We start from the raw sequence: 23559 nt of genomic DNA on the forward strand, positions 1-23559 counted from the left end.
GGCTTGCCCTTATGAAACTTATTTCTGTAATGGAGAAGCTAAGCCCACTTATAATTATGCATAAGAGTCACCTCCAGAGAACCTCCTGTTGCTCAGATGTGGCCTCTCCAAGTCAAATTCTGCAAATAAACTCAATGCCCTCCCCTCTATGTGGGACATGACCCCCAGGAGTGTAAATCTCCCTGGCAATGTGGGACATGACTTCCGGGGATGAGCCTGGCCCTGGCATTCTTGGATTGACCATGCCTTCTTGACCAAAAGGGAGAAAAGAAATGAAACAAAATAAAGTTTCAGTGGCTGAAATCAACTGGAGTTGCGAGGTCATTCTGGAGGTTATTGTTATGCAAGTTTCAGCCAGATATTGCAATTGCCACGCCCCAACCAACAGCATTCCTGAAAATCCTAAAGAATACCCTGGGCTCTAAGACTCTATAAAAGTTTTACGTATGAAGTTTATTTTTTCAGAAACTTAAAGCTTCCAGATGGCTCCTATGCCAAACAAGCCCAGAAACTCAGAAGTACTGATCTCTCCGAGAACATCAGCCAGTTTCCTTCCTCTATCCCATAATGTCGACACCCCTGTTCAGCATGAAGAAGTTAGAATGTTCATTGCCCAGATATTCCTGAAGATTGAGAGACTGATCAAATGAGAGGGAGGAGTTGTAACTGAAAAGTTAGGATTTAACAAGTGATTGACTACTGACTCATTATATAGATATTTCTTTTTAGTTTCTAGTGTGTTAGGATAGCCAGAAGAAAATTCCTGTAATTGTTGAACTGTAATGCAGTAGCCTTGATCTTTGATAATGATTGTATAACTACATAGCTTTCATTCATGACCAACACACCCTTTATCTAAGGTATGGGTAGATGAGTAGTAAAATAAAGACGTGCATGAAAAACAAATACACATACAAACCATAAAGGGAGCAAGAGAAACAAAGCATAGAAAGAAATGCAGCATATGTAAGCTAAATTGCCATTCATTCCTAAGGGTTATCTGTTTGAAAGTCAAACTCTCTGAGTAGCATGAAGTATAGAAAGCATTAGAACTACTGGAGGTAAGTAGAGATATTGCTTTGCAACCTAGTGTTTCCCAATTAACAATGCATCTGGGAGCTCTCTCTGTAAAAGTTATACATAGTGCTGGCCAAGCTGTTCACCATAGCCCTCTAGTGATTATTTGTTGTATTTTAAAATATATTCCATTTATTGATTTTTTATTATGCAAATAGGTGATTTGGAAACTCTATAAAAATAGAAAGTAGAAAATACAGCCCCTGTAATTTCTCTACCCAGAGATGGCAGCTATTTATGTGTCCCTCTGTTTGGTGTTATTTATTTATTTTGTATTTTTATTAAATTCAAAATAGCAAAAAAGACATATACTTATAATGTAGACTTGTAACTTCTTCTAAAACTATTTTGGAACTTTTACTATGTGCTCCATACAGTGTTAAGTGCTCTAAAACTTAAGAAACAAAAAAAAAAAAGGCAGTCCATAATATCCACGATAGAATGTGCAGCCAATGAAGAGAGCCTCCAGGCAGGGATGGGCTTCCTGTGATGCGGGGGGTGGGAGAGAGAGCTGGGAGCTTAGAGGAGGGTTGGTATGGAAAGTTGCCTTTGGTGATCTTGTTCCAATATTCTTTACTGAGTTGCCTCAAATGCTCATTGAATCAGCTTTCCCCTCATTAAGTAATGAGTAAAATCTTTCACAGGGAATCATTCTATATTTGCAGAAGAGTCCTATTTTTAATATTTGGAAATTATGCTTTGGGAAAAGAAATTCACATTGAAAACATCCAGGATAATACTTTAGTGCAGTACAAACAGCTTCAATATAAATCCGTTCTCAACTGGCTTGACTGTAGCACTTTAGACAATTATTTAGTAGATAAACCGGAAAGACTATTGCATCCCTTCTATTTTTGAACCAGATAAACAGGATAAACTGTTCCGTGTGTGTTCTGTCTGACAGAGTAGGTGCTTCTGGTCCTGAGCACTTCCGGAGTCCTGTCTTTGGAGAGAGGGGTTACCTTGCAGAAGTCTGCCTCCCCGGTAGAGATGGAGGGCCAGGGCTGCCTCCACGTTCTCGGCGGTGATTAGGTTTGTGATTTCAGATGAGCTTTCAAAGTCCAAGGCATCTTTCAGAATACACACGTGACCTGCAGCTTCTAGATGGTCCCTTTATTAAAAAACATAAAATAGGAAAGGAAAAGACAGGAAATAAGCATTAATGTGCCACAGGCTGCTTCTATCACTAAGGTTTTAATTCAAACATTATTCTACTAATGATGCTTATTTACGGAATTGCCCTATCAGGCACTCTGCCCTCCAATATGGGGCAAGGCTAAGAGTCAATGAAAATAACCATCTGCGGGTCTCAGACACCTGGGAGTGGGGCTGGGACCCGGGGCGGCGGAAGGGGGGCTGGCCCAGGAGGGACGGGCAGCCCCGAGGCTGGGGGCACACACCGGCGCCTTTCGGTGGCATTTGCTGTGCCAGAAAGCTCTTTTCCTATTTCCCTGATTCCACGTCTTTCTCCTGTCCCTTAATTATGCATTTTCAGTTCTTCAAACATCATCTATTCCCATAACTTTAAAAAATACTTCAATGACCTTTCTTTCCATTCCACCTCCAAAGTATCTTTTGAACATGTCTCTTCTCCTCATCTTAGTTCAGCCCCTCAAAACATAAATCTAAAAGGCAAATATGATAAACTAAAAATAAACTTTCCAAATGTTGACAGTAGCACAAACAAAATCAAAAGACAAGTGAGAAACTGAAAAAAAAAAAACAATTTACAACTTTCATAAAAGGAAAGAGGCTAATTTGCTTAATATATAAAGAGCTTTTATCTGATAAGGGTTTGATATCTAGTGTATATAAAGAAATGCTACAACAACAATAAAAAGACAAAAGACCCAATTAAAAATAGGCAAAAGACATGAACAAACATTTTTCCAAAGAGGAAATAAAGGTGGCTAAAACATACACGGAAAGATGCTCATCTTTGCTAACTGTTACGGAAATGCAAATCAAAATCACAATGAGCTATCATCTCACACCAGTAAGAAAGGCTCCCATTAAACAAACAGGAAACTACAAGTGTTGGAGGGGATGTGGAGAAATTGGAACACTTCTTCACTGCTGGTGGGAATGTAGAATGGTGCAGCCGCTGTGGAGGACGTTTTGGCAGTTCCTCAGAAAGCTAATATAGAATTACCTTACAACCCGGTAATCCTGCTACTCAGGAAGATCTGAAAGCTGGGGCATGAACAGACACTTGTACGCCAATTTTCACAGCGGCATTATTCACAGTTGCCAAAAGATGGAAGCAACCCAAGTGTTTATTGATGGGTGAGCGGATAAACAAAGTGTGGTACATACGTACGTTGGAATATTATTCAGCAGTAAGAAGGAAGGAGGTCTCGAAGCACACGACAACATGGATGAACCCTGAGGACATTATTAAGTGATATAAGTCAGACACAAAAGGACAAATATTGTATCATCTCACTGATATGAATTAATTATAATATGTAAACTCATAGACATAAAATATAGAATAAAGGTTACCAGGATATAGAATGAGGCTAAAGAATGGGGACCAGTTGCTTAATATGTGCAGAATGTTTAACTGGGTTGAAGTGAAATGTTTGAAAATGGACAGAGGTGATGATAGCACACTATTGTGAGAATAATTAAGTGCTGAATGGTGTGTGAGTGTGGCAGGAAGGGGAAGTTTAGAGTCATGTGTGTCACCAGAAGGAAAGCTGGGGTTAAAACATGGGAATGTGTAACACAGTGAATCTTGCGGTGGACAATGTCTATGATTAACTGTATAAATATAAAAAAAAATCTTTCATGAACCAGAACAACTGTATGACACTATTACAGGGAGTTAATAATAGAGAGGTATATGGGAAAAAATGTACCTATTGCAAACTATGGACTATAATTAACAGTAATATTTAATATTCTTTCATCAATAGTAACAAATGCACCACACCAATACTATGAGTCAAGAATGGGGGGGGGGGATAAGGGGTATAGGAGGATTTGGGTTTTCTTTTTCTTTTTATTTCTTTTCTGGAGTAATGAAAATGTTCTAAATTTGATCACGGGGATGCGTGCACAACCATGTGATGATCCTGGGAGCCAGTGATTGTATACTTCAGATGGTTTGTATGGTGTATGAATATACTTCAACAAAATTGCAATTTTAAAAAAATCAGTAAGAAAGCTCAACATCATTAGGTTTTAGGGAAATGCAAATCAAAACCACAACGAGATGCCATTTCACACTGACTAGACTGGCTACTATTAAAAAAATGGAAAATAACACGTGTTGGAGAGGATGTGGAGACATGGGAACACTCATTCGTTGTTCGTGGGATTATAAAATGGTGCAGCCTCTGTGGAAAACAGTTTAGTGGTTCCTCAAAAGTCCAGTATAGAATTGCCATATGACCCAAAAGAATTGAAAGCAGGGACTCAAACAGATATTTGCAAACTGATGTTCATAGCAGCATTATTCACAATTACTAAAAGACAGAAGCAACCCAAATGTCCATTGACAGATCAATGGATAAGAAAAATATGATTTGCATGTAATGGAATATTATGTAGTTATGAAAAGGAATTAACTTCTGAAACACACAACAACATGGATGAGCCTTGAAGACATCACGTTGAGTGAAATAAGCCAGATACAAGAGGACAAACATTGTCTGATCTTGCTGATGTGAAATAATTATAATAAGCAAGTCAGAAATTGGAATACAGGGCACCAAGGGCTAAGGAGTAGTAAGGAGTCACTCAGAACAAGGAATGAAGTTCTGGTGCAACAAAAAGACAAGTACTGTACGATCTCACTGACATGACATAATTAGAATGAGAACTCATGGAGTCAGAATCTGGAATGTAAGTTACCAGGGGATGGGATGGGAGTAGGGAGATAAGGCTTAATGGGTGCATAATTTTTTGGAGGGATGATGGAAAAGTTTTTGTAGTGGGTAACAGTGATGGTAGCACAACACTGTGAATGTACTCAACACTGCAGAATTATATACCTGAATGTGGTTAAAAGGGGAAATTTTAGGTCGGACATATGTTACTAAAATAAAAATTTCAAAAAAGTGTATAAAGGAAATCATGAGCACAAACATACAACCTTCCTAAATACCAAAAGAAATCTTTTTAAGAATAAAGAGAGCAAAGAGAACAGCTGTATAAGGAAAGACATAATAAAAATAACAATAAACAGAATAATAATCAGATAAAACAAGAGAGACAAACGGATCTGATATGAATGATTGTAAATGAGCTTAACTCATCCATTAAAATGGTCATACTTGGTTTACAAGGCCTGTCGTATGCGATATCAAGTCATACCTAAAATGAAGTGCCTCAGAAAGGCTAAAAATAAAGGGATGGGAAAAGGCACACCAGACAAATGCAATACGAAAGAAAACAAGGGTGGCAAACCTAATATTTGGCAAGGACAAATTCAAACCAAAAATCATTAAATAAGACAAAGGACACTTTTCAATGCTAATGATCAGAATTCACAAGAAAGTTGTGATGGTTCTGAAAATGTTTGCATCAAGCAGCAATTTATAAAAGAGAAACTAGGAGAGATGCAAAGAAAGACAAAACCACTAACAGCAGGAAACTTCAATACTTGACTCTCAGTTCAACACTGAGAGGATACATAAAATCTAAACAATTTAGTTAATAAAATAGGTCTTAAAGTTATTCACCTTTGTGCCCTCATAAGAGAATATAACTTTTTTTCAAGTTCATATGGAACAAATGTGTTCCATAAAGTAGAAGTAATATAAACAACATTCTCAGACCACAATGTAATAAAAGTAGGAATGAATAACAAAATACAAAACAAAAAGCTCCTTTCAACTTGAAAATTAAAAACTCTCTTTTTGGGTCAAAGATTTAAAAAAAAACAATAAGAAAAAAGAGAGCGAGAGACTAACAGCCCCATAGAAAAATAGAGATGGCCATAAAATTGTAATCCATACCAAACAAAATACAAGGGACTTTTAAATACAAGAAAAGGTGCTCACCTTCCGTTTGTTTTTTGTTTTTTTTTTATTTTGTTTCTGTTTTTTTAATGTAGAATATTTGTAAAGATCAAGAAGTCTGCCCACAGCTTAACAAAATAAACAGTCGTACATTATTTGTGAGAGGTTAAATTGGTACAGCCTCTTGGAAATCTAGCAATAGCCAGAAAATTAAAAATTAACAAGCCCTTTGAACAAACAACTCCACTTCTAGAATTTTATCCCAAAGACATATTTGGATATGTGTGTGAAAGTATGCACCCAGGGACAGGCAGATAGGCTGCTGTGTTTGAAGGAATAGCAAGGCTGAAAACAACCTGCAAGTGTGTCTGCAGGGGCCGTGTGTTAGGGTCCACCGCTACAATCCAACACTCTGGGACTGTTAAAGAAACTGCAATGAATCACAGTGGTCATTTGGAATGAACTTCAAGACACATTGTCCATAAACTTCTATTCAGCCATAAACAGAACTGAACCGATACATGGGACGACATGGATGAACCCTGAAGACATTCTGTTGCGTGAAATAAGTCAGACACAAAAGGACAAACACTGCATGGCCTCACTCACATGAATTAAGCAGTATAAGCAAATTCTTAAAGCCGGAAATTAGAATACACATTACCAGGGGCCAGGTGGGGCAGGGAAATGGGAAGCCAATGTTTTATTGGTTTACCTTTTCTGTTTGGGGTGATGGCAAAGTTTTGGCAATGGACGGTGAATGTAATTAATACCACTGAATTACATTTTTAAAAAGAGATGAAAAAGGGAAAATTCAAGTTGTATGTAAGTCATCACATATACACCCACACACAAAAAAAACAGAACTGTACAACACAGAGCAAACCCCAGTGTAAACACTGGCCTAAGTTAATAGCATAATGACAATAACATTGTTTCACCCATGTGGTAACAAAATACCACACTACTGCAAAATGCTGATAATAGGGGATACTGTGTATGGGGGTGGTGGGAACTCTACTTTCCTGCATTATTTATTTTTTTAAACTTATAGCTCCTCTAATTTTAAAAAAAATTAAGTTTAAAAACATACACTGTTAAGTAGAAAAAAAGCAAAGTGCAGAAGGCTTTGTGTAGCTAACCTGTACATGCATACGACATCTCTGCACGGGCACACTGGAACTGGATAAAGGCGGTCAAGTCTAGAGAGGGGAGCCGGGGCCCAGGGGTGGAGGGGCCCACCTGCTTCCCACACATCCTTCATTTGGATTTGTTTATTTAGTCTCTTTACCATGAGCAGGTATTGTCTGTTAGTAAACCGCATGAGAAGGGAGCCGGTAGCTGTCTTGCTTGTTGAATAAACCAAAGGCTTTATCGTGTTTGGGATAAAGCCTTAGCCTCGCCCCTAGAGCCCTTCACGGTCTGCACCCCCTGTGTATCCAGCTGCCCCCCACTGTCTGCAGCCCCCCCACCCCCCACCCCAGCTGCAGCCCTGCCCTTCCACCTGCGGGACCCTAACACCTCCTGGCCTCTCCAGCCTCCATGCCCGAGTCCTTTCAGAAAAACCTCGGCCCCTCCTGCGCCACCATGGCTCCACGCCACACTGAACCACCTCTGGTGTGACCCCACGTGCTACAGTCATCGACGGAGGGCCACGGCTTACTGCAGACTTGGGTTACAAAGCACATAAGGTGAAGATCATGTTCCCTTAAAATTACCCTTGAAAATCCCTTAGAGCATCCAGAAGGATATGTGTGTAAGGTCCATCTTTCAAGTAATGATAGCACATCAGATGAATCAGCGGGCTTGCATCTGGGGGCCTTATTATACAAAATAAGAACAAGAGAAAGTGGGGGGGGGGGTCACATCTTCATGGTATCGTCACACACTGTGATCATCACGTGACCAAACAGCTTACACAGGGAGAGCCACCAGAAACAGAGGCTTCTAAGGAATCCTGGGATCTCGGATTCCAGTCTTCCAGCTGACGGCCACTCCAGAGAAAGAAAATTAAACAGGCCACTCTGCCCCACATGGAAAGGAGAGCTGAGGTCTTGGGTTTATATTATGTTGTATAATAAGGCCCCCAGATGCAAGCCCGCTGATTCATCTGATGTGCTATCATGTACTTCACCTTATGTGCTTTGTAACCCAAGTCTGCAGTAAGCCGTGGCCCCTGTCGATGACTGTAGCACGTGGGGTCCCACTGAAGCACACCGTAGACCTTCATCTTATTGTTGTCACTGTCAGCTCTAACCCAAGCATTATTGCCAGTCATTGGCTCAGCCTCTCCCGCCCCGCCCCGGAATCCTCTGAAAATGCTGACAACAAGGGCAAGCTGAATTAGGAGGCTGCCTGTGGTCAGTCTAGATATGGCTCCCTTCTGCCTGAAAATGGCCCAGCAAAAAGATATGACATGCTCTGAGCGCACGTGAGCAGCTGCTATTTCATCTTTTTCTTAAAACTCTAAGAAAGGAGAAGCCAACAGATGCACTGATAAACAGAAAGGAAAGGGTTTGCATTCTACTTAGAGAAACCAATCCTGAGCGATTTCTGGCTTTGGCAATCCACCCAGCAGAGATTATGGGATGGCAGCAGTTAGGGACAGAAAATGGGTTGTTTCCCAGAGCCCAAACATATTTTTAAATGGTATTTGACTTTATGATAAGTATCCCAAAATATTGGTTTTTTATCTCTGCATCTTAATTCTCTACAGACTAAGATTTTATCCTGGTTGACTTGAACACATCTAAATTGATCGATCCTCACTCCAATTCAACTCATAAATTCACTGAGCACCTATTATATCCTAGGAACTCTGGTTTATCTGACTTAAGGAAGGCTTTTTTGAGAAATCAAGAATCTCAAATAAATTAAGCAATTTTGAGAGTTTACTTGGCAGTTCTAGGAAGAAAATTGATCTATTTGCATATCCCTGACTCAAGATTCAGTAGCACTCAGTCATCCTCTTTAAATGATGTGTACCATGGAGCTTAATCGTGTGTGTTTAACGTAGATGAAGTCCCATGATCTATAATTTCTTGGTTAAAAAAAAAAAAAAAAGATTGAACAACGTAAATAGTGCAGGCAAGGCCAGCTGCGTCCATCCCATATCCACTGCCCCTGTGGGTCCTGAGATGGGTGACAGAATCTGAAGTTCCTTCTGGTGGCTCTGTCAGGAGCCTCTCGAGCGTCAGCACTGGCGGGTCCAGGAATTCTCAGAGCCCAGCCCCACCCGACAGGCCACGGCCTCACCTGCTGCTCACCTGGAGACAGTGGCCTGTGGTTCCATCGACGGACGAAAACCTGACTGTAAAACAATGCTCTGTGGGCACTGATTCAGAAACACGGGATACATGAAAGAATGACACTGGTCTTGGGATCAAAAGATAAGGAAGCAGGTGTGAATGTTCACCCAAGTCCACGAGTGCTAGTTTAGGTCAGTGAACTCGAGAGGACACACACCTTCGTGTGCATGAGGTGACAGGATAATAACACATTTGCAGAACATCCTACAGCTAGTGTTACCCAAATATGGTGAATGTGTTGTGTAAACTGTAAAGTATTAAATGTGCTTTTTAATGGGTTTCTGGTATTCAAGAGATGACTCTTATGCAATCACTGTTTTTAAAAAGAAGGCAGAAATTTACTGACATACCAAAGCTTCACAAATTTTACATTTTGGATTTACTAGATAAAGAAGTGTCTCAAACTCAAATGTCCACTGCTTTCTGGCAAACAAAGTAAATGAAGTAGGATGGGGAGTAAAAGAAAATATAAAATGAGCTTCTACCAAACTGGAGGATTAGATCTTCTAAATACTTCTGTGGTAAATTAAAATTTCTCAATTCGGGAAAACTGTGTGTGGCAATGAGCACTGGAAATGTGGCTGGTCTGAATTGAGATGTCCTACAAATGTCAATTACATGCTCACATCTCATTAATCGTGTTTGTGTTGAGTCTGTGTTGAAATGATAGTTTTTGGACATAGCGGGTTAAACAGCACCTCAGCCACACCTGCTTCTTGCTCCGTCAAAGGCCCCCAGTGCCTTCCTGCCTCAGGGCCGCCACACATACTGTTCCCTTGGCCAGGGATGCTGTTCCAGCCTCCCTCTCTTCACCTCGCTAACCCTTAGGGCCGCAGCTTAACACCCACAACTGCCACAAGACGGAGGCAACCCAAGTGTCCGTCAGTCGATGAGCAGATAAACAAAACATGGCACCCACTCAACAGAGTATCATTCAGCCCCGAAGGATTCAAGTCCTGGAGCACACGGCAACACGGATGAACCCTGGAGACATACACTGAGTGAAATAAGCAAGACACAAAAGGACAAATATTGTATGATCTCACTGACATGAAATAATTCAAAAAGCAAACTCATAGAGTGAGAAACTAGAATACAGGTTACCAGGCGCTGGGTTGGGGAGTTGGTGCTTAATGGGTATAGAGTTTCTGTGTGGGATGACAGAAAAGTTTTGGCAATGGATGTGGTGATGGCAGCACAACATTTGTATGTAATTAAACACCACTGCATTATATTTTTTTAATGTGGTTAAAAGAAATGTTACATTGCTTATATGTTACTAGAAAAAAAATTTAAAAAAAACCACTATAGGACTGTACAACATAAACAGTGAGCCCTAATGTAAATGATGAGTTACAGAGTTTAAGTAGTTAATAGTACAATCATAATCATATTCTCTTCTCAGCTGGAACAAAGGGACCACATGAATGCAGTGGTGACAGGGAAAACTACATGTGGAGGGACTCTCTATTCGCTGCATGATTTTTCTATAAACCTACAGCTTCTCTAATTTTAAAAAGTTATTCAAGAAGATGGCGGCTAGGTGAGACAGGGCAAAGGAGCACCTCCATGAAAAACACTAGACAAGGATCAGAGAGTGACCCAGAATACCGGTTACAGCGATGCGCCAGCCGGATGAGGTCTGCTAGTTCCCAGCGGCTGTATACTTGGTGAAACCGGGAGTCTGCATTCTGAAACGAGTGAGTAAGCTGGCTGGAAGACCCGCAGCTGTGTGGCGGTCTGGGGAAGCCAGGGTTTGCCATTTGGAGACCGATGGGCTCTATTTAAAAAAAAAAAAAAAGGGAAAAACCCAGGAGTGGCTGCAGTTGCAAATGTGGGAACCACGCAGTAGAACACAGCAAGAGGGGGCTGGGCCAGCCTCTCGGTGTCTGGCCTGGAAGATAGCCTGCTGCAGATACCCTTGGGGCCGGGGGAACAGAGGGGAGAGCTGGAAGCAGAAAGAAACCCCGCGGCTAGCAGCTGGCTTCCCAGAGGGCTGGATAAACTTCTGCCCGGGGCTGTGCCCACAGCCCAGAGCCCCGCCAGTGGTCCCGGAGCTGGGAAGGAGGAACTGTGCAAGGAGGGGGGTGTTGAGACACCCCGTTCGGCCATTTTTGCATCAAGCAGAAAGTGCCAGGGCACAGCCCGGCGACCCGGGGCTTCCCTTGAGGGACAGCGTGCACTGGTGACGTAGCACGGCATTCCCTCGGCAGAGGTCCTGGAGGATCACGGCTGGGCGGGGGGACGTGCTCGGAGAACCCAGGAACACTACGCCAAGTCCAGTGGTTTGTGGGACAGCGAGAGAGAGGGTCTAGGGCTGAAATGAAATGAAGGCTTGGACTCTTGCGGTGGCCTTGAATCTCTGGGAACCTGGGGGATTTGAATATTGAGGCTATCTGTGGAAAGCCGCCTCCCGAATCGGGCCTAGCGTATGCGCTGCAGCCTGCTCTAGAGTTACCCCCGCCCATCGAGTGAGCCAAGATGGCGCCTGCATCCTGTTTCCGCATAGTGACGCATGTATCCGCCACCCGCTCCTACCAATCGAAATCCTGTATACGCGATACTAGCCTAGAAGCTTATTGGTTGTTAATTGTGTATAAAAGGTCTTACCCGGACGGGGTAGGGTGAGACAGCCCACAAGGAGCCGTGCCTGACGGCCACATCGAGGCTGCTCTCCCACGAGGCGCCGTGCCCCGTGTGGGAACCAGTAACACAGAATGTTCATCTAGCTGTAGTAAAGGGCTTGCTTTCACAACTGCCGTGTGGTTCGAGTCGTGATTCATGACCAGGTTAGTTCGCGCAGTCTGCATCTCTCTCTCTCCTTCCCTGTTTCCCCTCGCCGGCCGGGAACCGGGGACCGAGCGGGGCAGCGCCGGACAAGTGGTGGCCCGTACGGGGCAGCTCCTCCTCCTGCCTCGCTCTCGACGGTCCCTCTGTGAGGAGAGCAGCGCTGCGCGTCGAGCTTACGGCGGACTTCCCGCGCCTGATCAACGCGAGAAGGTGAGTGCGTCTTATTACATGATAGTTAGGGCCCGTGGGTTTTCAGGTGACCCCGGGGGACTCGGAAGAGCTCTCCGAGTGACTGAAGTATAGTGCCGACTGCAATCATGGGGCAGTCCGGAAGTTCACCTCTCTTAGCTCCCTTAAAGAACCTTTTGAAACAACGGGGTATCTCGGTCAGGAAAAGCTCCCTTCAGCGTTTTCTTGATGATGTTGATACTTTTGCCCCTTGGTTTGCCTGCACCGGCAGCCTTAGCCTACCCTCTTGGATGAAGCTCGGTCGCGACATAGACCGAGCGCGCCAGACGGGCGTGTGTATGGACCCGATTCTAGTACCCATATGGGAGACCGTCCGTGCGGTCCTTGAACTAGAATCGGCTACCGGCCTAAGCCCGTCCTCTGTCTTGCAAGAAGCACGGTGCGCGCTCCAAGAAACCCAGTCAGTTTCGTCAGCGGACGGCTCCTGTAAGGGCAAACCGCCGGAGTCCAGTGACTCTGACTCAGAGTCAGATAGCGATACTGACGAGAAGGCGGAAGCATCCCCGCTAATTGAGTGGGAGGAGCCTCCCGCCACACCCGTGCGGCCTTCCGCCCCGCCAATGTCTACCGCTGCACCCCCAGGGACACCCCAGCTCCCAACTGACGCCTTGGGCGGTCCCACCAAAGGACCTCGCCGAGAGCTCCCTCTAGTGGCCATGCCCAGTAAATGTAATTATCCTTTGCTGCCAGACCCGGAAACCCCGATGGGTCGGTCAGGGGAGGGGCAACCTTTGCCGTACCCCCCGCCCGAGTATACAGGCCCTCAGGACCCCCTTGCATGCCATTCGACAACACAGGATCCGATCAAATTCGTGCGTCCCCCGGCTCAGCAGGACTGGACCTCTGTGCCACCTCCAGACTCGTACTAACCCCCTCCATGGGTGTCCAGTTAGTAGGGACCTCCTTCAAGGGGCCCTTACCGGCTGGTACTGTAGGGCTCATATTGGGAAGAGCATCCACGGCCCTGAAAGGATTAACAGTTATACCAGGACTTGTAGATTCAGATTTCACAGGCCGTGCCCAAGTTATGGTTCAATCTCAGCGGGGCACCTTAGTCATTGCAGAAGGTGATAAGCTGGCGCAGCTCCTGCTCTTACCCAGCTTACATGCAGTCTTTCCAAGCAGAATCAGACAGAGAGGGGAAAAAGGGTTCGGATCCAGTGGAGCGATTTTTGAGGGACTCCATATGTCCCTGGAGTCTCGACCTATGCTAACCATTAAGGTGCAAGGCAGATCTTTCTTGGGCCTGCTCGATACAGGGGCCGATCGGTCTATCATAAGACAACAAGAATGGCCCCCCACCTGGCCAACGAGCAGGGCGGAAGAGCCCATTAGAGGAATAGGCCAAATTTCAGCGCCCATGCTCAGTGCAGCTGCCCTTCATTGGGCTGATGAAGAAGGACACCAAGGCAGTTTCCAGCCTTATGTATTAGCCCTGCCTGTGTCTTTGTGGGGAAGAGACATTCTGACCCAAATGGACGTTACTTTAATTAGCGGCTACTCCCCAACCTCTAAGCGACTGCTAAAAGAAATGGGGTATACCCCCGGCAAGGGTTTAGGAGCTTCACTGCACGGACGTGCGGAGCCTATACAAGCTGCCCCCAAGTCTGACAGACGAGGCTTGGGTTTTTCATAGGGGCCACTGAGGAGAGATTCCCACCCACACCTATAAAACTAAAATGGAAAACCGAGGCTCCGGTGTGGGTGCCTCAGTGGCCCTTGCCACAGGAAAAACTTGCAGCGTTGCACGCCCTAGTATCAGAACAACTAGAAAAGGGCCATATCGCCCCTTCCACGTCACCGTGGAACACCCCTATATTCGTAATAAAAAAGAAATCTGGTAAATGGAGACTGCTACATGATCTAAGAGCTATTAACGATTGCATGGAGCCTTTAGGGCCCGTTCAGATGGGACTGCCCCTCCTCTCGGCATTACCGGAGCACTGGTTGATTTTCATCATAGATCTGAAGGATTGCTTCTTTTCTATTCCGCTCCACCCTGAAGACACTCCTAAGTTTGCCTTTACTGTGCCCTCTAGTAATCAAGAGGAGCCCTGTCAACGCTTTGAATGGACAGTCCTGCCCCAAGGCATGGCTAATAGTCCTACCATGTGCCAGCTGTATGTCGCTGCGAAGCTAGCTAGCACTCGGCAGCAGTTCCCTCAAGTGAAAATCATCCATTATATGGATGACATTCTCTTAGCCCATAGAGACACAGATCTTCTTAAAACAGTTTTGTCACATTTAGTCCTTAGTCTTAGAGAAGCTAACCTAGAGATTGCCCCTGAAAAAATCCAAATGACTGACATTACCACTTTCCTGGGGGCGAAAGTCGCACCCACTCATGTTTCCCCCCAAAAGGTGTCTCTCAGGCTAGACAATATACACACTCTCAATGATCTAGAAAAACTCATGGGGGATATCAATTGGATCCGTCCATACCTAAAAATACCCAATGTCAAACTAACACCTTTGTTCGACCTGTTGAAGGGGGATTCTAATATAAACTCACCTCGAAGCTTCACTCCAGAGGCAAGGCGAGCACTATGCCAGGTGGAACAGGCGCTCAGTGGCGCTGCATTGAAGAGAATAGACCCTGATGAGCCTTTTGAAGCCTGCGTGCTGCCGACAGAATTACAGCCCACTGCGGTACTGTGGCAGCGGGGGCCGCTGCTCTGGGTCCACCCTGGAGTTTCCCCCAAAAAAGTCCTAGAGCACTATCCTACAGCGGTTGCAGACTTGGCCCTAGAATGCATTAAAAGGGCTGTGCAGCATTTCGGTCAGCAGCCCAAAAATCTCAGGGTGCCTTATTCTTCCCAGCAGCTTGAGATACTCACCGGATGCATAGATCAATGGGCCATTCTCCGGTGTACATTTCTTGGTCCCATTAACAATCAGTTCCCTAAGGCTCCTCTCTTGCAGTTTGTCACCCGGCACCCAGTGATTTTTCCCAAAGTAACCTCTCCTAGGCCACTAGCAGGCGCCCCCACCGTATACACGGACGGCTCCAGCTCTGGAACAGGGGCGTATTGTGTGGAGGGGGACACTCCTAAAACAGTGCTCTTCCAACCACAAAAGCCTCAATGGGTAGAACTGCAGGTTATCATTGCAGTCCTGGAAAGCCTTTCCGAGCCCTTAAATGTCGTCTCGGATTCTGCTTATGTTGTGAACTCTGTACAAATTTTAGAAACGGTGGGCATTGTTAAACATTCCTCTACAGTAAGGACGTTCTTTGCCAAACTACAGGAGGTTATATGGACCAGGCAACACCCTTTTTACATAACCCATATTAGAGCCCACACAGGTTTGCCTGGCCCTATGGCCCAGGGGAACCATAGCGCAGATGTAGCCACTCGACAGCTGCACATCTTTCCGACGCTGGTACCGTATCAACAAGCCCGAGAATTCCATGCCAAGTTTCACATCAATGCAGGTACCCTAGCTAAGCGGTTCAGCATACCACGTGCAGCTGCTCGAGATATTGTCCGAGCCTGCAACAATTGTGCAGAGCAGAGAGCAGTCCCCTCGGTTGGGGTCAACCCTAGGGGTCTCACCCCAGGGGATACTTGGCAGATGGATGTCACTCATCATTCAGAGTATGGTAAGATCAAGTACTTACATGTGTCGGTGGACACATGCTCCCAAGTTTTATTTGCCTCTGCTGAACCAGGAGAAAGAGTCTCCCACGTCATTGCACACTGCCTTGCTGCATGGGCAGCTTGGGGTAAGCCAAAGACGTTAAAGACGGATAACGGGCCTGCCTACACTAGTAAATCCTTCCAAAAATTTTGTGACAACATGGATGTCCAATTAAAACATGGCATCCCCTATAACCCTCAGGGGCAAGGAATCATTGAAAGAGCGCACAGATCTCTCAAAGACTTGCTTAAAAAACAGAAAGAGGGTATAGGCCACGGCCTGTCCCCAAAAGCTCGACTGTCTGTAGCCTTGCTCACATATAATTTTTTAAACGAAAATTCACAAGGAATGACACCTGCCCTGCAACACACCACCCCGAGTCCTCCGCATAGAGGTCTAGTCCGTTGGAAGGATGTCCTGTCGGGGCAGTGGAAAGGCCCTGACCCGGTGCTCAGCTGGGCCAGAGGCTCTGTTTGTGTTTTTCCCCAGGAACCAGGACGTCAACCAGTGTGGGTTCCGGAAAGACTGGTGAGAACCGTGACATCACCTGAAGAAGCCAAGGAACAGCTGTCAGAAACGCCAACGAATATACAACCTGAACCATTAGACCAAGCCTCCGACCCTGCTGATGATGGCGACGACCGACAAGACGATAATAGTAGGACTGACCACCCCGCGGTTGCCCAAAAAGAGGATCGGTAACTCTGTTCTTTGCTCTCCTATAGCAATCCTTCTAATCTGCCTTTTTCTTTTTAGTGGAACTATATTTCCTCCACAAGCTTCAACGAGTCCTTCCCCCTCACCAATGACACACTGATCCTCTCTTTTGCTAACCTCTCTGTCAAGGTTGTCAACACCACAGTTGCGGCGAATGCTACTTGTGAAACTGGTAATGGCGAGTTAAGTAAGGGAGTCTTGCTTGAATTTCTTAACGTTACAGGGAAGAGCCGCCAGTCTTGTGAAGGGATCTTGAGTAAAAAGGAGACTCAAAGGTGCCTTTTCCTTCCAGGGCTTGCTCCTACAGTCTGCAACCGTTCCAAAGACCCGGATGCCTCGCCGCCCCGCTATCCTAGTGTATCGCCCAAGTTATGTCTGGCTCCCCGTCAAGGCAACCGACTGGGTTGGCCCTGTTTCTCAAGTTGTTTCACTTAACAATATCCCCTTCTCTAAGTCTAGGCGTCCAAGAGGCATAAAAGAATGGCTATCGAATGCTGCCAGTGTAGCTTCCTCTTTGTTTGTCCCAACGATCGGGCAGGCTGTGCTACAAGCATGGACAGATCGGCGGCTCGCCATAACGATGGAAACGGTAAATGGCTTGGTCAACCTTACCCGAGACGTGCTACGCCGCCACAATCAGATGCTGAACTTAAATTTCCAGGCCATTCAGAAACTCCAAGCGGAGATAGATGAACTTGGACTGGAAATAGATGGACTCTGGAGAGTGCTTCAGCAAACATGTGACACCCGGTGGCTTACGGTTAAACTCTGTGTCACTCCTGTCAGGGCCAACGTGACCGGAAGCATTTCCAGAGTCTCTGATTGGCTGAAAAGGTCATATTTTCCTGAATTTGTTAATCTCTCCCAACAGGTGGAGTCTAGTTTAGACACAATTGGGGGGATCAAGTTAAAACCCGTTAAAGTCGATCTCTCCGGGTTAGGCGAGGTTCTACAGAAACTATTGCACAGTGTTTCTTCCTGGTTCTCTTGGCCCAATTTAACTAATTGGATCCTCATTGCAGTGGGATTATTGGTGGGATTAGTCGTTGTTAAATGTTTGCTAGAACGCCTGTTTCAAGCGCAGCAGCAATTGCGTGTTACCACTATGATGGCTATGACTCCCACCTCTGTTACCCCCGATAGTGACCGATTTATTAACCATACCCCTTCCTGGTCGCCTCAGGTGGGGCGCTTTGGAGCAAAATTTGTAGCGAATCGCATGGCTGTTTCTCGGGTGTAAAAGGCGACACCAGTAGTCATAATTTTGTCTCAGGTGGGTCTCTAGGGCAGAGTCCTAGTTGTGGCCAGACTGGACCCTAGCCATTGCACAGAGACACCTAGTGACACCCCCGACTCTGGTTACTGCTGTTCCTGCCCCCGTCGTTGTTCCCCAGTTGCCAGGCAAAGCACTGCAGGGAGAGTCACGTTGCTTCCAGCTTACGGACTCTCCGGTCTCCATATGACGTGAGCATTCTGGTTGGTGCTAGAGGCTCCGCCGCTGGATGGCTGAGGCCTAGTCCAGACTCCCCAAAGCACCAAAGAGGTTGTGAACCATTTGGGTTCACGGGAGCACGCTCATCACTGGAGACACTGGGTCAAAAATAAATAAGAAAGGGGGAGATGTGGAAAGCCGCCTCCCGAATCGGGCCTAGCGTATGCGCTGCAGCCTGCTCTAGAGTTACCCCCGCCCATCGAGTGAGCCAAGATGGCGCCTGCATCCTGTTTCCGCATAGTGACACATGTATCCGCCACCCGCTCCTACCAATCGAAATCCTGTATACGCGATACTAGCCTAGAAGCTTATTGGTTGTTAATTGTGTATAAAAGGTCTTACCCGGACGGGGTAGGGTGAGACAGCCCACAAGGAGCCGTGCCTGACGGCCACATCGAGGCTGCTCTCCCACGAGGCGCCGTGCCCCGTGTGGGAACCAGTAACACAGAATGTTCATCTAGCTGTAGTAAAGGGCTTGCTTTCACAACTGCCGTGTGGTTCGAGTCGTGATTCATGACCAGGTTAGTTCGCGCAGTCTGCATCTCTCTCTCTCCTTCCCTGTTTCCCCTCGCCGGCCGGGAACCGGGGACCGAGCGGGGCAGCGCCGGACAGCTATCCTTCCTCCCTGGCCACCCGTACACACGCCCCACATTCAGGGCGGACAGCTCCAGCAACACACCCAGGCTGAGTTCTCCGGCTGGACCCCACAAGAATCATTTCCCCACACACTGCGGGGACAAGGTGGAGAACTGACTTGAGAGGTATAGGTGACTCACAGACGCCACCTGCTGGTTAGTTAGAGAAAGTGTACACCACCAAACTGTGTTTCTGAAAAATTAGATTTGTTTTTTTTTTTACAACTTGAAAGAACCCTGTTGAGCAGAGCAAATGCCAAGAGGCCAAAAACAACAGAAAATCTCAATGCATATGATAAAACCAGACGATATAGAGAATCCAACTCCAAACACACAACGATATAGAGAATCCAACTCCAAACACACAAATCAAGTTATCAGAAGAGACAAAATACCTCGCACAATTAATCAAAGAACTACAATCGAGGAATGAAAACATGGCAAAGGATTTAAAGGACATCAAGAAGACCATGGACCAGGATATAAGCAACATAAAGAAGATCCTAGAAGAGCATAAAGAAGACATTGCAAGAGTAAATAAAAAAATAGAAGATCTTATGGAAATAAAAGAAACTGTTGGCCAAATTAAAAACACTCTGGATATTCACAATACAAGACTAGAGGAAGCTGAACAATGTCTCAGTGTCCTAGAAGCCCACAGAACAGAAAATGAAAGAACAAAAGAAAGAATGGAGAAAAAAATTGAAAAAATAAAAATGGATCTCAGAGATACGATAGATAAAATAAAACGTCCAAACTTAAGACTCATTGGTGTCCCAGAAGGGGAAGAGAAGGGTAAAGGTCTAGAAAGAGTATTCAAAGAAATTGTTGGGGAAAACTTCCCAAACCTTATACACAATATAAATACACAAAGCATAAATGCCCAGCAAACTCCAAATAGAATAAATCCAAATAAACCCACTCCGAGACATATTCTGATCAGACTGTCAAATACTGAAGAGAAGGAGCAAGTTCTGGAAGCAGCAAGAGAAAAGCAATTCACCACATACAAAGGAAACAACATAAGACTAAGTTGTGATTACTCAGCGGCCACCATGGAGGCGAGAAGGCAGTGGCATGACATATTTAAAACTCTGAGAGAGAAAAATTTCCAACCAAGAATACTTTATCCAGCAAAACTCTCCTTCAAATTTGAGGGAGTGCTTAAATTTTTCACAGACAAATAAATGCTGAGAGATTTTGCTAATAAAAGACCTGCCCTACTTCAGATTCTAAAGGGAGCCCTACCGACAGAGAAACAAAGAAAGGAGAGAGAGGTATAGAGAATTTTAACAGACATATATAGTACCTTACATCCCAAATCACCAGGACACTCATTTTTCTCTAGTGATCACAGACCTTTCTCCAGAAGGGTCCATAAGCTGGGACATAAAACAAGCCTCAAGAAATTAAAAAAAAAAAAAAAATTGAATATACTCAAAGCACATTCTCCAAACACAATGGAATACAAATAGAAGTCAATAATTTTTGAACTGTAAGTCCACTACTTACTTCCTACATGATATAAAATACACAAACTCTAAAGAGAAATCAGTGGTTTTGTACTCAATGTAAAATATGTAATTTTAGACAACTATATAAAGGCGGGGGACTGGAGGAGTATAGGAACATAGTTCATGTGTCCTATTGAAGTGAAGGTGGTATCCAAGAAAAACAAGATTGATATGGATTTAAGAGGTTAATTTTAACCCCCACAGCAAACACAAAGAAATTATCAGAGAATGTAACCATAGAGATGAAATGCAGAGTTTGGGTTAAGAGAAATGGGGGAAGGGGCAATGGGGAGTTAAGAAATGAGTGCAGGGTTGCTGTTTGAGGTGAAGGGAAATTTCTAGTAATGGATGGTGGGAAAGAGCATTACAACATTCTAAATGTGATTAATCCCACTAATGGAAGGCTAGGGAGGGGGTGGAATGGGAAGATTTAGGCTGTATATATGCTTCCACAACTGGAAAAAAAAAAAAAAAAAGCCAGTCTAAACAGATGACGATTGAATGCCAAGGATGAACTTGGATGGGATTGGAGGATAGAGGACAGGTGGCTCAAAGGGACACAGTTGAGACATAAGGAAAAGGAAATATAGAATGTAAGCTTTGTATCATTGTTGAATCTCTTGTACTTCTTAGCTGCGCTTAATGGGATTGCATAAAAGAATGTTCTTGTTCATGGGAAGTGTATATGTGAATTATAGTGTTTGTTCAAGGGTGTGAGCAGCTAGCTCTCGTATGTTCAGAAGACAGAGCAATAGATGATGGATGATAGGGAGGGAGGGAGGGAAAGAAATTGCGATGTGACAGCATGTTAAAGTTGGTGGATTGGGCTACCAGGGGAAGGGGGTCAGGGAATGATGGAATTCTGTGTATGGGGTTAGTATTGTTTTTGCAACTGTTCCTATAACTTTGAATTTATTTCAAAATAAAAAAAGAAAAAATTTGTCTTCTCAAAAAAAAAAAAAGTTATTCAAGAGAATATTCCTGCACAAATATTCATAGCCATATTAATCACATTGGCCAAAAGATGGAAACAACCCAGGTGCCCCTCCACAGGTGAGTGGATAAAGAAAATGTGGTGTTATCTGAATAGGAATGGGGTTCTGATGTGTGCGACAACGTGGATGAAACTGGAAAAGATCTTGCTGAGGGAAAGAAACCAGACACAACAAAAGGCTACAAAATTCCATGACTACGAAATACCAGGGCTAATGTGGAGAGACAGAAAAGAGATTAGGGCTGCAGGGCTGGCGGGGGGCAACAGGGGTGACTGCTAACGGGTCCGGGGTTTCTCTTGGGGATAAAAGTATTGTGGAATTAGATTGTGCTGTTGGTTTCATGACTTGGTGAAAATGCTAGAATCCCTGGACTCATATACTTTAAAAGGGTGAATTTTATGGTATGTGAATATCTCAATTCAAAAAACTGTATGAGAAAGAAAGATTCACTTCTCAGGGTCACCTTCCCAGGCAGGAGGTCCTGACCCCTGACCCCTCACCCACCTACACTTCTCCCTGTGGCACTTGCCACCATGTAATGAAATGATCGTTTTGTAATGAAATGCTTGTCTGTCTTGCACGCTTGAATGCCAGAACCTTTTTCCAAGGCTGGTGCTCCCCACAGAGCCAGCCGGCACCACCTCCCTGCGGCGGTGGGGCTGCGGGTTCCCGGGGGCAGGGGCACCTGCCTTATTGGGGTACGTGCAGAGCTTTGCCCACTGGAGACTCTCAACAAATATTTGCTGAATAAAGATGCTACCCCACCGTCAACACCTGTTAATGTCTATTCAACACCGATCACCTGCCATTACTAGAAAAGTTGAAAGTGTCCCCCGCTCACTGATCTCCCCAAAGGCTTGGCGATCCCAGCACGATCAGAACCTCATGGCCGAGGGCAGCTAAGCGACAAGGGAAAGTAGGTGGCACCTGCCTTTCTTCCCTTCTCTGCTCTCTCCCAGAATGGATAGTGGCCTCTGTTTACTCCTCTTGTCTGAAGTGGTTCCTGTGCAAATAACTTTTATACACTGTGTTCCCAATAAAGAGAGAGAAAGCAAATAGGCGCCACCGGGCCACACAAAGTCCAGTATCAGCGTGGCGTGTTGGCGACAACTCAGATGCCACCCTCTAGTGCAGGGACTGATCGCCCCTCAGAATTCTCCACTCTGGCCTGAGGAAGCCCAAATCCTCTGCGCTCTCCTTGTTTTCCATAGTCACCTCCATGCGTTTCCCCCGGGAGGCAGGAGCCCTGCAGGCAAGCGCCAGGTGCAGAACGCAGTACAAACGCGTTTCTGACAGTTGAGAACAGGGGTCAGGAAACCCTTTCTGGAAATGGCAAGCGAGTAGCTGTCTTGGCTTTGCAGGCAGGGGGGGTCTGTGTCCCGTGGAGAAGGAGCCCCAACCAATGCATCAAGAAACGAGCGCACTGTGCTCCAATTAGACTCCTGTTTATCAAAGCATGCAGCAGGTCGGGTTTGACCCAGCAGCCTCCGTTTGTCCTCTGCTGGTTTAGGTTGTTTCAGGGTTTCCAAGAACGGTCTCCTGTTGTAGCACAGCGGGAGGTGCTCTTCCGAGACTAGGGTCCCCACCACTGACCCACAAAAGCTGCTGTGTGAATACTGTTTTGCATCCATTACCTGTGTCATTTATTGCTCCTCCACAGATGAACTGAACTTTGCTCTCTTTGTTTCTGACCTTATTTTTAACTGACCAGGGCTGGTTTTAACTTTGAACTTTATTATTAGGGACTGACCTTGACCAGTTTGCCTGGATCGATGAGGACTGTCAGGTTGTCAGGGATTAGAGATGGGTGGAGAAGCAGGTGTCCCTCCCTCTCCCCTCACCCCCTTCAATGAAAGCAATTCAGCCAAGGAGGCACGACAGTCACCGCCTGTTCTTGCCGGCTGCAGATGTCCCCTCTGTCCTCCTACAAACATCGTGCCTGTAGGATTCACTTGGTCAAGTCTACATGGGACTGTAATCTGACAGCAAGACTGGGAAGTTTCTGGTTGGGTCAGGGACAGATGGTTTCATGAAATGGGGACACAAGACCAAAAGGGCTGTTCTGCAGGTGTGGGCTCAGGCTCCCTGCCTTCTCGTCCCTGTTCACCCCAGGGCGGCCCGTCCATGTCACCTGTCCAGCCAACCACAGATCTGAAACACCAGGAACTCTTTC

At 45.3% G+C, this 23559-nt stretch overlaps 1 protein-coding gene across 5 annotated transcripts in view; it reads right to left on the reverse strand.

Annotated features, from left to right (window-relative positions):
* Positions 1–23559, reverse strand: part of GLT1D1 (glycosyltransferase 1 domain containing 1) — an 89888-nt gene that overhangs the window by 64128 nt on the left and 2201 nt on the right. For all 5 annotated transcript variants that reach the window (XM_037817029.1, XM_037817028.1, XM_037817027.1 and 2 more), the window contains exon 2: positions 2040–2188. In XM_037817029.1, the coding sequence (XP_037672957.1) occupies positions 2040–2188 (149 nt within the window). The remainder of the gene's footprint in view (positions 1–2039; positions 2189–23559) is intronic.

Source organism: Choloepus didactylus, chromosome 23, assembly GCF_015220235.1.
Source record: "Choloepus didactylus isolate mChoDid1 chromosome 23, mChoDid1.pri, whole genome shotgun sequence".
Taxonomy (NCBI): Eukaryota; Metazoa; Chordata; class Mammalia; order Pilosa; family Megalonychidae; genus Choloepus; species Choloepus didactylus.